Below are 14941 nucleotides of genomic sequence, written 5' to 3' on the forward strand. Positions count from 1 at the left end.
TAGTTTAAACACCTATTTTATGTATAAAATCACAACCTGCACATGTTATACAGTTAAAAGGATATATATTGTTTGAAATATAGCATCAGAATGTTTTGGATAAAGTGATATGAAAAGAGTGACGTGTTATTATCAAAGTAAAGCACGTACCTTAAAACTTCAGGCAGTTCTGCTGTGTAACTGATGATTCAGGCCCAATCCGGTTTAAGGTTTAGGAACAAATACTCTAAGTGGGTCACATAATGAGAATCCCATTTTATGGTACAAAGGAGCATACTTCGCTGACACCGAAACTGCACTAAGATGATAAGCTGGATCCTGCCCAGAGAGACAGATAATTATCTGAGAACATTAAGGGAATGTTTTTCAGATCTGTGTATGTGTGCATTGAAAACATTGGGGCCGTTGTTTTGTCTCTCGTCTTGATGACTACAACGTATGTTGGTTTAACTTTAGCCTGACCCGGAGATGTTGGTGTCTGTGCGTGTCCCTCAAAGACACCCAAGCATAAACACAGTGTGTGTGTGTGTGTGTGTGTGTGTTCACCACCGCGAAAGAAGAACGTGTTTGGAAAACTCGCTCCAGCGAGCAGCCAAGATCTCTCTCTTCATTCCCGACCTGACATTCTTTCCTCCACTGTAGTTCACGTGCGGTTTCAAGATAAAAGCCTCCATTCATTACTCTGACCCGACGTAACGACAGGATACCCCACCCTTGTCTGGCAACAACCAGGCCCATATTTTACCCGGTGCTGGTGGCCTGCACATTCAAAACAACCCTGCACTGTTTCTTTTTCAGGTGCACTGTGTCCACAATATTTCTGGTGCATCAAAAAGAGCAGGAAGGTTCAGGGGTTTTCCAGGTTTAATTACCCTTCACTAGCTTGCTCTGTTATTGCATATACTTTCTTTCTCTTTCTCTTTCATGCTGTTTGACTTTTATCTCTCCTGCTGAGCTGCCAAAATTCAGCCACACACCCCCACACTCTCTGTCAGTAATGAGGCTCTTGCCCGTGCACAGATGTGTGTGTGGGACAGATGTGGGCCGTTTTGCCGGTTTGCAGATCTCCTGCTTTGCCCCACTGTTTCTGCTGGAGGTACTGTAACCCTCTGGAACTTTCCCCCCTCATCATCTAGCCCTGTCTGGTATTTGAGAATCGTCTCCACAGGCTGGTGCCAACTTGTGTCATCTGTACAGTTAAAGTGATACACTGCTCAAATATTCAACCCACGGAGACTTCTGAACCACCTGTGAAAAGGTTGTTGTCATGCTGGTTGTAGCGGATTTCAGTTGTGACCAGATGGAAAAAAACAACATGAAAACATGCACAGAACTTCTCCAATTGCAATAGCGGTGGTGTTTGCCACACATAATCACCCAAAGATATTGAAGCAGTGGAGGTGGTTGTAGGGAAATTCTTTGTTTCCAGTCCTCGTGCTAAGCTAATGACTCTTGGGGAGATTTATGGAGCCGATTTTCAATGTGTAGCAGCCGAATGTGTCGATTTCATTTCTGAATGAACATCTTGGTCTCCAAATCTTCAAATCTAACATTTAGGAATGTACCATTCTTGACACAGCACAAGTCTGAATTGCATAAAATTGCATCAAACACCATTTCATGTTCTGTCTAGTCTCGCTCATATAGCAAACATGGCGTACGTACCGTGGCGTTCTGTCACTGTGAGAAACATAACCGTAAAAGTGACCTCTGTCTGAATTTTACCAAACCAACAAAGCTAGCAATGTCCCGTATCACACGTCTGAAAAGGTGTTAAGCAACAAATGCAGTGAGTGGTGTCAGTTTTCTCTTTAAAAGTGAGCAAACAACAGTATTTCCCAAACTTCTGACCTCATATTTTAAGGTCACACACATCACTTGGGCGAGAATAAAATTAGAAACTGCAATTACTGTCGCAACATTTCGGCTAAAATATTAATGCGATACACGGGGCAGAGAGGTGAAAAAAGACTTTTTATGGGTATTTTGATGCTTTTTTTCCCCCTCCACCGTGAGACACTTGCATATTTAAATAAAACTATTTTTGAAAGAGCTGGTGAAAACATAGCTTCTTTGGAAGAACCTCTCTTCTGGCTGAGTGAGGTCATCATTGCACAATGAAAAGAACAGACTTTAAGACAGAATGCGTTCTGACAAAGAAATATGATTAACATTTCTAATTTCTTTTGCAATGATGGCCAGTTTAGCGGCTTAACCACTAATCCTCGTACCTGTCTGAATACATGCTGACCAGTTCTTGGAGTTTGACCTATATGTCTGAAGTCTTGGGTCATATTTGGTTATTGCATTGCATCTGGTCAGTAATATTTTACATGGATTACAAGAGGCTTCCCTCCAACGCTGCGTGAACAGAACAAGAACGTGGGCGTAATGCGGATATGATTTGAGGAAAATAAAATTCTGTATTAAACCACAACTTGTGTGAACAAAGTGAGCTCTGTGTTTCTTTGAATCCATTGAACAGAAATATCCCGGCCGTCCGCAGCGCAACCAAACCCTCCGCTGTTTCATTAAATAGCAAGACGGTGTGTGGGCGAAACTGTGACTAGGTCTGAGTGTTTGTGGTGAAGAGGTGGGGGTTTGCACATGTATGAACTTGTATGTGATTCGAGGATTTCCCTGTGACGTTTAGCTTGCATGGTCAGAAGCTGAAGGAACTGAGAGGGTTTTTTTTCTGTGGCAGTGGTTGTAAAGCGGTCTGTAAAGAAGGTGAGACATTTGAATGGAAATGTCACGTCTGTTCCACAGAATCTGACAGAATCTTATGGTAAAGAAACGAAGGAAAACAAACGCTAAACCGCAAACACATTAAACTGTATGTTGTCACTTGTCTGGATTGACACTTGTTTGTTAAAAAAGAAAAACCATTTTATTATAATTTCAACACCATTCCTTTCATCAAAGCCCCGTAGAGGCAGCAGGTATGTGACAGCAGGTCCACACAGGAGGATTTTCAGCCCTGTTGAATCCCTCGTACACTGATTGTTACTGTTTTGTCCACACATGTTTGTGTTTCGCCTTTAGGTCAATTGTCGAATCAGTCAGTGTGATCCCGGCCTGTTTGATTGCATCATGATTGGAAAGGCTCAGCGGGTCATCACGACCGCAACGAGCACACAACAGCCTGTACTTTTCCACTGATTTTTAGCGAACACGCAGGGACCGGCCTCTGAATCGGTGGCCTGGCACCGTGTTTTGCCTCCACGGCGTTTCGTGGGGGTCACACAAGATGTTCTTTTTCAGTCGATTGAGACTCTTCCTGTTTTCTCCGTGTGAACAAACACCCCGAGGCCTCCTCGGCCGCGCACGGCGACGCACGCACACGCTGCAAGAAAGTGAGAGCGAGAAAGGCTCAGGCACCGAGGTGATACACTGAACTGGGCTACTGTAAACACTCCTGCTGTCTCTTCCTGTTTCTTTCTCTCTCTCTCTCTCTCTCTCTCTCTCTCTCTCACACACACACACACACACACACACACACACCTGTTTCTAAGCCTGCCTACCATCACGACCTGAAAAGGAGAGGCAGCAATAAAACCATTACTTGGAACAGAACATATGGTAAACAATGTAATAAACCCTGGGTCCCTAATCTAACCTGCAAACCGTACTTTAATACATAAATTTAGACAAATAAAAAGGCAGAAATAGTTTTGAAACGTGTAGTCCTTCCAAGTAAACTACAATATTTGAATTTTAGTGAATCCTATTGTGGTAAATACTGCAATATTTGACCCACAACTTTTAGTTTAGCTTGTTTATTGTGGATAATAGCTGCAGATAAACGGCCAAATGGAAAATGAGAACTTTCAAAATAATATTTAGTTTAAAAAAAAAAGGAAGAAAACATTTGGAGAATATGTCACATAGCTGAAAGTAGGAAAGTCTTGCCTCAGCATTAGTTCTTGTTTGGGATAGACAGGAAAAATACTGCAGAATTCTCCCTCCTTTAATTTTCATACTTGATTGTGACGCACTGGATGCTGCAGAGGCATTGCACAAGCTAAATGTGTTTGTGTTTGGATGTCATTTTTTTTGGAGTGCGGGGGAGTGCGTTTATTAGAGCAGAGAGCCGGGATGAGAAGAGGAGGAGAGATGGGGGTTGACATGAAACAAAGCCTCACAGCTGTTTGGCATGACAAACTCCTCGAGGCCACCGGGGCGACCTGTTGAAACAAATCTTTGTGGAGAATGAAAAGCAGGGAGACCGCAGAAACTGAGCCAAGAAAGTTGGTACGAAATCGAGACGGATCCATTGAAGGTGATCAAGTGTTGTTTAAACTTTCGCACAAAAAATGGGTTTATTCGTCATGCTATAACAGATTTTCAGCAAGCCGAGGCCACTTTATCTTTTCAATTTTAATGTTTTTTACTATATTTCTTGTAAATAATGTGAATGAAATGTGCCAACATTAAGAAGATATAAACAAAAAGAGATAAGAACACGCAAAATATCCTATAATGTCCTGTCCATGACTCCCTCAATCTCTGACATGTCTGAATGAAACTGTGAGGAAAACTACTGGCTGATGTCTGAACTTCCAACGTGTCTGAAAAGGCCGTAAATAACAAATATAGTGAACACACGTAGTGAGAAACAGTACTTTTTTCCAAAAATCTGAACTTCTGTTTTAAGGTTATGCACATTACTGGCTGAGGATAATAATAGAAGCTACAATTACTGCCGCAGCATTTTGGTGGAAGTGTTCATGTTTGGAGAATGTGAAACATAGTGGAGAAAAATGCAGTGGAAGCAGTTTTTATGCACATTTTGGTCCTTTTTTCTCCACTATGAAGCAATGTTGTAAATTTTGCTTCACATAGGTATACAACACTGGTTTTAAAAGCGCTTATTTTCTTTAAAAAAAAACAGACTTCTCAGTTAAAGCTTAGGTTCTTTGTTGTTACATGAAATAATTGTGGCTTTAGCACGACACTCACACCTACATTCATAGGTATATGCTACAGCGTTACCTCGTTCTGTTCGTATGAGCAGATCTGAACTTTTCCTATGACATGAATATTACACGTGCAATTTGCTTCCTGTAAATCTTATTGTCGTTTATGGTACATTCATTCTGTTACCTCAGTGTGAGTGGATGCGAGTGACGAGTGTGTCTGAATGAATTTAGGTAAAACAGTTTGATCACGGCACCATGTAGAGACACAGAGGATGAAACATGATAACTTGTTATTGCTGCATATGATAATAAAGCCTTTATATCCTTTTAATCACACACACACACACACACACACACACACACACACATATATATATATGGATATAGGTAAATAATATTGTATATTCTTCTTCTGATGATGATTCATTTGCACTTTGAAAACCCGATAATGCAACATTCTGAATCAGAGGCCATTTTTACACATATTTTGATACTTTTTCTCCACAATGAAGCACTTTTTTGAATTTTTCTTCTCATTTTTGTACAAAACAGTTTTTTAAAAAGTGAATCTCCAAAGAAAAGCTCAACTTTTTCACCATCTTGTAAAAGTAATGACCAGTATATTGGTAAATACAGATATATTCTCAATACTCCTACTGATCCAACAGACTGATGAGAAGTATCTGCTGATTGTATTTTTCTACAGATGGCAGATCAAACCTAACACCAGCAGTATTTCCTGTCACCTCTGGGTTACATTTGAACACAATAGAAGTGATATAATCTATCACTTGTAATCTATCTTGTCTTGATCACTGAATCCAGCCTCTCCGAGCGAGATTACTTCAGTTTTTTCTTTGTTTTATTGTCCGTTTGCTTTTGTTTCCTCTCCCCCCCTCTCTTTCCTGCGCTGGCCGTATTTCCCACAGCTCTGAACGCAGCACGGTTTCATGCCTCGTCCCTCTGTTTATTTTCAGAGCGTTGACGTGAACGCTGCACTCCTCCTATATGTGGCCCGTCAGCCGCTGCGGGGCCGCGGATTGGTGAGCTGCAGTTGCTGTAGCAGCTTGTGTCGTCGCTGTGGGGAGGAGAGGGGGTGGTATAAAAGCACCGTCCCCCTCTCCGACAGCTTCACTCTGGAGGAGGAAAGTGCGAAGGGAGGGTTGGCTGACGTTTTTTTTTTCTCAACAAGGGACCCCCCCAACCCCCTGTATTTACCAACAACAGGCGTCTATTACCCAACACTGTACCGTAACCGCACACGGACTCTCTCTGTCAGAAACTTCCCTCTACCTCGACTAATAAATGCCAAGAGAAACAACACAACCGCCAACAGATAAGGATCGACGCTCTGAGTCGGAGACGAACCGTCGGACAAACACGTAGAAGAAAAAAGAAAAAAAAAACGACAAAAAAGCGCACGGATCGTCGCCGTTGCCTTTCTCAATGCATACCCTTTGTGCCCGGGGAACGATGAAACCAGAGATCAACGCCGCCGTCGGATTTCTGTCGAGATTTCTGAGGGTAAAAGGACACGTAAACGATCGACAGGTCCAAACATTCAGCCAAAGCTTACAGGACATTTTGGCAGGTAAGGAAACCAGAAAATTACGCATTTTACGCACACAGAACACCGCCTAAAACACCCCCACTGCACACACCACGGCTTCAGTCTTTAAGTTTAGGCTTTGTTTGATCGTGAACTGCTCGATTTTGGGTCGTAATAGATGTGAGAACGATTCAGAAGAAGCCTTTCTTTGTTCTCCTTAAGTATCACTATCAGCGGTGCCAGCGCGCACCACCGTTTGCGCACGTCGGAGAGGGAAAGGACGACAAAGTGAAACGGCGGCGGCGGACGATCCGAGGCGATTTAGTTGGAGGGATTAAACCGATTTTTTTTTCTTGGAAGATTTCGAACCGAGAAATATTGGTTCAAGTTGAATGTATCGCTGTGTTCGGATGTGGGGGGGTGGGGAGCGCGCACGGAGACGCTTGGCTCAAACAAGGAAGTGCGCCTCGGTCGATAAAGCTCTCAGAGAATGGAGCAAAACAGCCCCCAGTGAGATGGTAGAGGCTGCTCAATTACGTAATGCTTAGGACGAAATAGGTTAATAAACGGAATCTGTTCAGTGTCAGAGCAAAGTTTAGGAGGTTATTGGCGCCGTAAATATTACATAAATGATATTTTTTTTACACAACACCGCTTATTGGAATATCACATTCTGCCATGTTTGTGTTTCATTGAGAAGTTTATGGCCCGGACACCATTTTGTATTCAAATGGCAAAAAGATAAACGTCAATTTTACCAGATTTTCCATTCATTTAGCAATCCTTAACCTTTTGTTTACAATGAATGGATGTAAAACCAACCGATTTATATTAAATAAAAAAAGATCTCCCTGCAAATTGAGCATATATTCCTTTAGTTTTACATAAAGACTTAGTTTGAGGCTATTATGGCGGTTTTTACGGAACACTGCAGCTCAGGGATTCCTGCTGTAAACACATTCCAGCCTCTGGGCTCTAAAGCTGCCATACATCTGTCTCCCTCCATCTACATGCAAACAGCAGATGACCTACATTTCCATAGGAGGCTCCAGTCGTACATAAACGGCTCTTATTTGTTCTGTTTGAGAACAAAGGACCTTGTTGTAATGTAGAATCCGCTGCTAATATTACAGGATTTATGTAAGATGAAGAAAATGACCTTAAACCACTCATTTGGCACCGCAGATCGCTGCAGTTCATTGTGGGAGTTTTCAAAATTTATCACGTCAACAGTGGAAGAGACGGTTGTTTTGTTGTTTGGAGATCATGGCGGTGGGCGAATCGAATTATGGGTTCACCGAAAAATGCCCGCCAGCACTCCATTGGACGGCGGTGTTTGTAAACAGACAAAAGTTGGGAGTCTGCTGTGAGGCCCTTGTGGGGGGAGGGGACATGTTTTGGTGGGCGCCTATAGGAGGACATTAAAGACGGAGCGTAATGAGGGAGGAAATGGAGGGGAAATCCAGTGAAACGGCCCAGCCTATACTTAGTGGACATAAACATTAATTATATCAGAATGATGGAAATTAGAAGCTTGATTCTGCGATTAAAAAAGAAGCATAAACATCACTGATGGGGTGTATAATCTGTTTAAAAGATGAATAAATTGCTTCCACAAGGTCTCATTTTCAGGCAAAAACAAGAGCGAGTGTGCGGTAGTACCCAGTGGGGCTCGCTGCTACTAAACTAGGCCAGCCAGAGCTCCTTTTGTGCTTGGAATCATCACAATTACTCACTATTGTGTCTGCATGCTGAAAAGCTGAGTGCCCAGCTCCTCTTGTTTGTGCTGAGCAAAGGGAAGTGTGGGGAGGGAAATTAGGCCCAATGGCCAGATTGCAACCGCAGTAGTTGCGTAATTGTAGCTAAAGTTTCTCTTCCTCTATTTATCAACGTGATTTGATGCTCTCCATATAAAAAGAAAAAAGGGAGGAAAAAAAACACCCACCCGCTGGTCCGGCAAACGGGCCTCGGCCGAGTCACATAACATGTTTTCCAGCGTTCGAGGTCAGCCACGATGAATAAACAACCCTCTTTGGTTAAACTCTTTAGGTTAAGCGCACACTCGTCTGCTTACTTTTCCGTCCCCCCCCCCTCCTCCCTTCCCGTGTGCCCTCATTTTTAAGAATAGGCCCTGCTGAGCTGATCATTTCCCAGCTGCTCCGGGGTTTGTAGGTAGCTGCCTTTGTGGCTTCGGTCTTGAGGCTGAAAGCTCATCCAGCCCCCTTGTGCTCTTTCACGAGTGCCAGCCCCTCCATTAGCTCAGCAGTATACAGCCCTCTGTGATAAGGCACCGAGGGGGGAGAGGAAGGGGAGGAAGGGAGGGGGATGTTATTATCCTGTGGATGCATACAGGTGGCCTCCGGGTCCGGGTCTGAATGCTGGCCTACTTCCCTTAGCCCGTTTTTCATTGGCCACAATGCAGTTACCATCAATGGGAATTCAATATGGATGAGTCTTGTCAGAGTAAAGAGGAGGGGGGTAGGTGAGTTCCTTAAAGTGGGGAGGTCAGTAAATGAAAAGGTTAGAACAAAAGGGATTTGAAACTGTTCAGCTATCGTGGAAAAAAACAAAAAAAGATAGGCAGGCTTTTCATATGCTAAAAGAATAAGCAGACCTGGAATGAAAGAACGAACCCCCTACGTCCACGCAGCCCAAATCAAATAACCGTCTATTTGTTTTACTCATCATTTTAACCCGTAAAGAGGAAAAACCCCGAGAGTGGCGTCACTGCGATTCACTAGTTTCACTGTTCGGGTAAAACTTCCATGAAGGAGGAAGAAAAATAGGAGCGTGTCCCTTTAAGAGGCGGAGCTGCGTGTCCCAGATGGCTGCGAGGACACTCTCGGTGTGTTTTGTTCAGCCAGTCATGGGAGACTTTGTGACACTGACGAAGGCCAGGGGAGGGATTGTGCAATTCAATGGCAGCCTTTTTGTCACGTAGGCCCAGGGTGCCGCTGGCTGCCTGTTAATGGCTGCTTATCAGCCCTGTAACAGGTGGTGGTGTTTTTCTTTCCTCTCCTTTGGTACGAGCACACAATGACTCCCTGTACTTATGTGCACATAAGTACATTTAGTAATTATGATAAGTTGAGTATGACATTTGTACAACGTCTACAGAATCATTCTGTTACTACATGAGGGAGAAATGTACTCAGTGGTTCAACCGTTTACTGAGCAAAAGTTTGCTTTTTGCATTATGTGTTAAAAAAAACAAACAAACAAACAAAACAACATGATTCTTGTTTACTATTTGGAGATGATCCTGAATACAGACTGTAATGTTTTGAGATTTATCAGGACCTTTTAGACGAACTGAAAATCATAAACATGTGGGTTTAATGAGGGGTAATCCCACAGGTGTCTTTTTTTATGATGTTCCCATTATTACTTTAACTCTCTTCACAGCCACAACATGTTTATGAAATCACGTGGCCTTATCTCCCACAAAGTACAGACTGTCTACTTTCAGTTCAACCTTTGTTCGGCTCCAGTTTACAGCAGCTCACACCTGTGCAGCCACAACTGGCTTCTGTAGTCACATGCATGACTGGGCTTTCTTCAGCAGTGTTCATGACATCATTTTGCCCACATTACATGTTGGTACAAGCAGCTCACTCCAAAGCTAACCTTCCTCTCCGTTTTCTTTCTCTTTGTGTCGCTGCAGAGCAATATAAGCACCACTGGTTCCCAGACAGACCCTGCAAGGGTTCAGGTTACCGCTGCATCCGCATCAACCACAAGATGGACCCACTGGTGGGGCAGGCAGGCCAGCGCATCGGCCTGACCATCCAGCAACTCTACCTGCTGTTGCCCAGTGAGCTTACGCTCTGGGTGGACCCCTTCGAGGTGTCCTACCGCATTGGTGAGGACGGCTCCATCTGCGTCCTGTACGAGTCGCAGCCCGGCCCTGTAGGAATGCCGGCGATAGCCGCCGGCAGCACCCCCTCAGGAAACAGCGGCTCGGTGAGCACCATGGTGGACAGTCACATCAGCTGCAAGGAGGAACTGATGGTGCTGGGCAGAACCAGTCCCTCCAAAGCCTACAATATGATGACTGTGTCCAGCTAAAGTGGCACACTGTCACACCGGCCTACTCTTGTTCAGGGTCACGCCGTGGCTGGTCAGATCATTTGACCAGACCAGGGTGAGCCTTTTTAAAGCTAAGAATATGAAATGAAATAGTGAAAGAAGAAAAAAAGCAAAAGGAAAAAAAAAAAAGAAAACAGAGGATGTGGCCTATCGTCCAGGTGATGGAAACCTTGTAGGTTTGATATTTTTTACCCCTCTCTCCCCGTTATCATCTGTTCTGTTGTGTCATTGGATCAGCCGAGCACTCCGTTTTTTTAGGAGAGGCTTTGTGGAAATGGAACTGTTGGGGCAGCTAAACCAACCAACCAACCAACCAACCAACCAGGAACCCCCATGGAGACCCCCATCCCCCCCGCCCACACATCCGATCCCCATCTGAAAACAACATGGTGATCAGCTCCACCTCTGAAGGGGCTGTCAGCATTGACTTTGCACTTTTCTTACTTGTGGTTACTATGGGTACACGTTCAACACACCACTGCAAAAAAAACAAAACAACAACAAAAAACACCAGAGTCTAAATTGTCAGGAATATTTTCCAGGAACTACCCCTTTGAATTTGAAAATGCAGAGGTTTTGCTGTTTTTTTTTTCTTCCGTGTCCTGTGTGGGGAGGAAGTTGAGGTTTCAGACTGCGCCCGTTGCAATCCAAGCTCAAGGTAAAGAAACGCCCAATGAGAGCATCTCTATTTTCTATAAAAAAACCACAAAAAACAAAAACCCTTTTTGGACCACAGGGAATACGCTTTCTTTATCTTGTAGCTACTGAAAAAAAAAAAGGCTCGTGGTCTTGACTTCTCTTCCTCCCCCTCCTTCTACTATCAACACTGAGCTTCAGAAAACCTTCATCTCAGCGTTCTCTCGGCCTGTATGTAAGTGCAAGTGGAATGTGTTGTGACACCTGTTACCTATGGATACCAGTGTGTCCCGTTGCACTGTCGCCCTCCCATCACTCATGTTTGTGTAGCTTTTTCCGGGGGAGAGGGCAAAAAGGGGGACCCGTCTCTTCCCCTCTTCCCCCGGTTAATGAATGTTGTTGAAATTCACAATCAAGTTCCTGTGTTAATTTTTTTGCCCCCTTTTCCCCCTCACCACTTTGTCATCTCCTGCATTACCAAAACTCAAAGTGTAGCAAAAAGGGGGGGCCCTATTTACCCAAATTTTGGTCATGTGGCCCAGCTAGAATTGACATTGAATGCACTTTGACGTGAGATTGTGTGGGATGTGTACTTTTGAAAAAGAAAATCGCCTTCATTCCATCCATTCGAATGTCATCTTTTCACGCCGTTTTTACTGCCCTTCTCATTTGTAGCTGTTTGTTTCATACTGTAGCTCCCACGTTGGCGTAGTCTGTTGAACTGGGAGTGTGCAAGTCTGGATTTCGAAAAAAAAGAAAAACCCTTTTTAACACTGTACTTGTGAACATTTCAGAGCTCTTGGTTTTTTTTTATTTGTAGGTGGAGAGTATTCTGGGTGGTATGTTAGAAACATTCTGTCATCCATTCATATGGCACTGTTGACTCTGGCACGATGCAGAGCTGAGCTATCCCCCCCCACTCCCTCCTCCCCCCACCCCCCAGACACACACAGATGGTGATTTGTGTTGCTGATTTCAAAAAAAAAAAAAAAAAAAAAGTTTGTCTGAAAGGTCTGGACTAAGTGATGACTGTGTGAGACTTTGGCCAAAGGGAGGTCTGGAGCGCCGACTGTTCAGAGATGAATTCTAACTTGAATTGAAAACGCCAGGCCCAGTCAGCCTTCTATTTTCACTTACGATTTCTAAGCTCTTATAAACCAGAGACACTTTTGTGTGAGTCGGAGGTGCACTGCCTTACGGAGACCTCATGAATTATGAGCCATTTGTGATGTTAATCTAATATCAGGCTTATGAAAGCCAGCCCCGGTGCATTGTGCTGCCCGGACCCTCACTGGAGGCGTCCGTCCCCCCTCTTTTTATTTCCAGCCTGGCAGCTTCAAACCACCACCCCCCACCCCCCCACCGCACCCCTCCTGGTGTAGGGGTTTAGAGTGCCTCAAGTGCCACATATCACCCCTCAGCTCAGACCTCCTGTTCAGCCAAAAGCAAGCCAGCATGCTGCTAGCTGACCCCCTGTGGATGCAGGTAGACTTAATGTGACACATATCATCATCCATCACCGTGGGGAGCTGGGTAAGGAAGGCAGGGATGAGGAGCTGGTGTGAGAGAGGGGGGGCCCAGGGCCGGACTCTTTGTGTCCAGGGCAGCTAAAATCCCTCCAGCCCCCCCTCTGGACTTGTTCAACAACCCCCACCCTGACCAGAAGCCCTCAACCCTCCCTCAGCAGTGATGGATAACCAGCATACGCACTTGGCGTGCTCGAGCTGCACTTAGGGGGCTAGTGAGAGACTAGGAAACATGGATCAAAGATGAAGAAATGAGGGTACTAGGCCGTTGTTTTCTGTTTTCATCTCACTGGATCGCGCTGCACTTGATTACTGAGTTTGAGTAGCAACTTTGTTTACATGCATATGAAAGGGTGTGATGGCTGTCTGACGTACCCCGACTTCACTCCTGGTTCTGGGGCTGAGTGGTTAACAGCATGGATGGAACAGATGCTGGAACGGCTACGGGTGTTGCTCAGGCCTTAGCCGCTGGCCAAATCTGTCACGGCAGGCTGGTTCGCCGCTCATCACCAGACCTCTGGGTGTTTAAGCTCCCCTAAGCCTGAGAGGATCATGGGTAATATAGCTATAGCCTTTGACGCACTGCAACCCCCTAACCCCCTCCTGCCCTGCTCTCTGCTGATACTCCCTTCAGCAATCTGTGAAAAGCAGTGATTCCATGTTGGCCAGATGGAGAGGAGCCTGCTGGGATGGGAGCCCAGAGCTTTTTGGTTTCCATGGCGGACACCAGTTTTAAAATCATGCTGCTCCGTTATAGCTTTTTAACGTCACGTGACAAGATGTTTTGAGATTGGTCTATATTTCGGACGCGAGATGATCGTCTCGTCTCACTTATTTTCCTCTAGATGTGTTTTATGGTCACACTGGTAGATTTTCTCATGTTTCCACTCATCCCCCATTTTCTCCTCTTCATCCTCTTTTTTTAAGAGGATTTTTAGTCTGGTGATCTAACCCACTTTTTTTTTTCTTTTTTTAGCAGACCTTGTTTTTAGAGCCACAAAATTTTTAAAAAAATACTAAAAATTCAACCCAAATCCCCTTGGACACCTTCTCAACTGTACTACCACCACCCAAAAATGGTTTTAGGTCCTCAGTAATATTGATTATTCAAATGGCATCCATTCAGCTTGTGCGCACATAGGTTCAAGAATCGAGAGTGCTTTGAGTAGTCAGAGGTAAAAAAAAAAAAAAATAAAGCACATAAATGCACTAAATGTCAAGTTGAAGTTGTGTGACATTTTTTTGAGACGCGAGGAGTCTCTCCCTGGAATGTATTGCCAAACTCAGGCCTCGGACATTCAATAAATACTCTTATAGAAAAGTTGTGCATGTTAAGACATGAAACAGGAAGGGAACAGCAGTTTTGTTGTTGTTGTTGTCAATATTGTCATCGATTAGTTGAATTATTGCCACTTTCACATTTGAGGTGTTTTACATATTGTAGAATGTATTGTAACTGTACAACAAAATGGTAGAGTACACGACATTACACATGGGAAGTGCCAATAATTGCTATCCTGAGGTGTTTTTAGATGTATTCCTTTTTTTTGTATTTCATCTTTTAACATGGATAATGCTTTTCATAAGTGAAGCCATTTGTGATGGGAGTGTTGGCAAGGACCAAAGTTGTTTTGGTAAAAAAAAATCTTAGTTTCCATGATCTGTAAGTGTAGACGTATCCTTTGTTTTTTCTTTTTTCTTCTTTTCCTTTTTCTTTTCTTTTCAGTTTTTTTTCCCTTTTTTTTTTCTATTTACATACAAAAAACAGAAAATAGACAAAAAAATCTGAGCTTACCCAAGAAGAAAAGCTGTATCTTGTGATCTCATGTCAGTACATCTTTATCGTGTTCAGTTTCTTTTCCTTGGGTATGTTGTGATGAACTGCTGTAAATTTGTACAGTTCATGTAAATTGATTGTGCGGAAGTTGTACAGATTTCTATATTTTGGAAGAAAAGTTTTTTTTTCTCTGTAATAAAAGATTTCCTATCTTGGCATCATACTCCCTGTGAGCTGTGTCATTATTCTCGGTGTTCTAAATCAGAAGCTAGATGCCTGCATGTCAGAGCTGACCTGAGGAGGATCTTGAGGAGCTACACAAACCTAAATACTGATGTTGTGGCCTCAGTGGGGCCCAGATTGGAATTTGACCTACAATACTTTAAGGACTGAGAGAGACATCTGTGCCAAGAAGACTGGAGAGGAGGTCAAGTCAGCAATT

At 43.8% G+C, this 14941-nt stretch overlaps 1 protein-coding gene across 1 annotated transcript; it reads left to right on the plus strand.

The window, feature by feature from the left end:
- Nucleotides 1-6044: 6044 nt before the first annotated feature.
- btg1 (B-cell translocation gene 1, anti-proliferative) lies at nt 6045-14722 on the plus strand. The gene is made up of 2 exons (XM_008278871.1): nt 6045-6513; nt 10136-14722. The coding sequence occupies exons 1-2, from the start codon at nt 6369-6371 to the stop codon at nt 10537-10539; spliced, it is 549 nt and encodes a 182-aa protein (XP_008277093.1). The 5' UTR covers nt 6045-6368; the 3' UTR covers nt 10540-14722.
- The last annotated feature ends 219 nt before the right edge of the window (nt 14723-14941 follow it).

This window comes from Stegastes partitus, unplaced genomic scaffold, assembly GCF_000690725.1.
Source record: "Stegastes partitus isolate 25-593 unplaced genomic scaffold, Stegastes_partitus-1.0.2 Scaffold136, whole genome shotgun sequence".
Classification (NCBI taxonomy): Eukaryota; Metazoa; Chordata; class Actinopteri; family Pomacentridae; genus Stegastes; species Stegastes partitus.

Excerpts from the sequence above, each read along its gene's own strand:
- btg1 (XM_008278871.1), top strand. The coding sequence starts at position 6,369 with ATGCATACCCTTTGTGCCCGGGGAACGATGAAACCAGAGATCAACGCC. Across the intron at positions 6,514-10,135 it reads CTTACAGGACATTTTGGCAG|AGCAATATAAGCACCACTGG; the intron begins GTAAGGAAACCA and ends GTGTCGCTGCAG.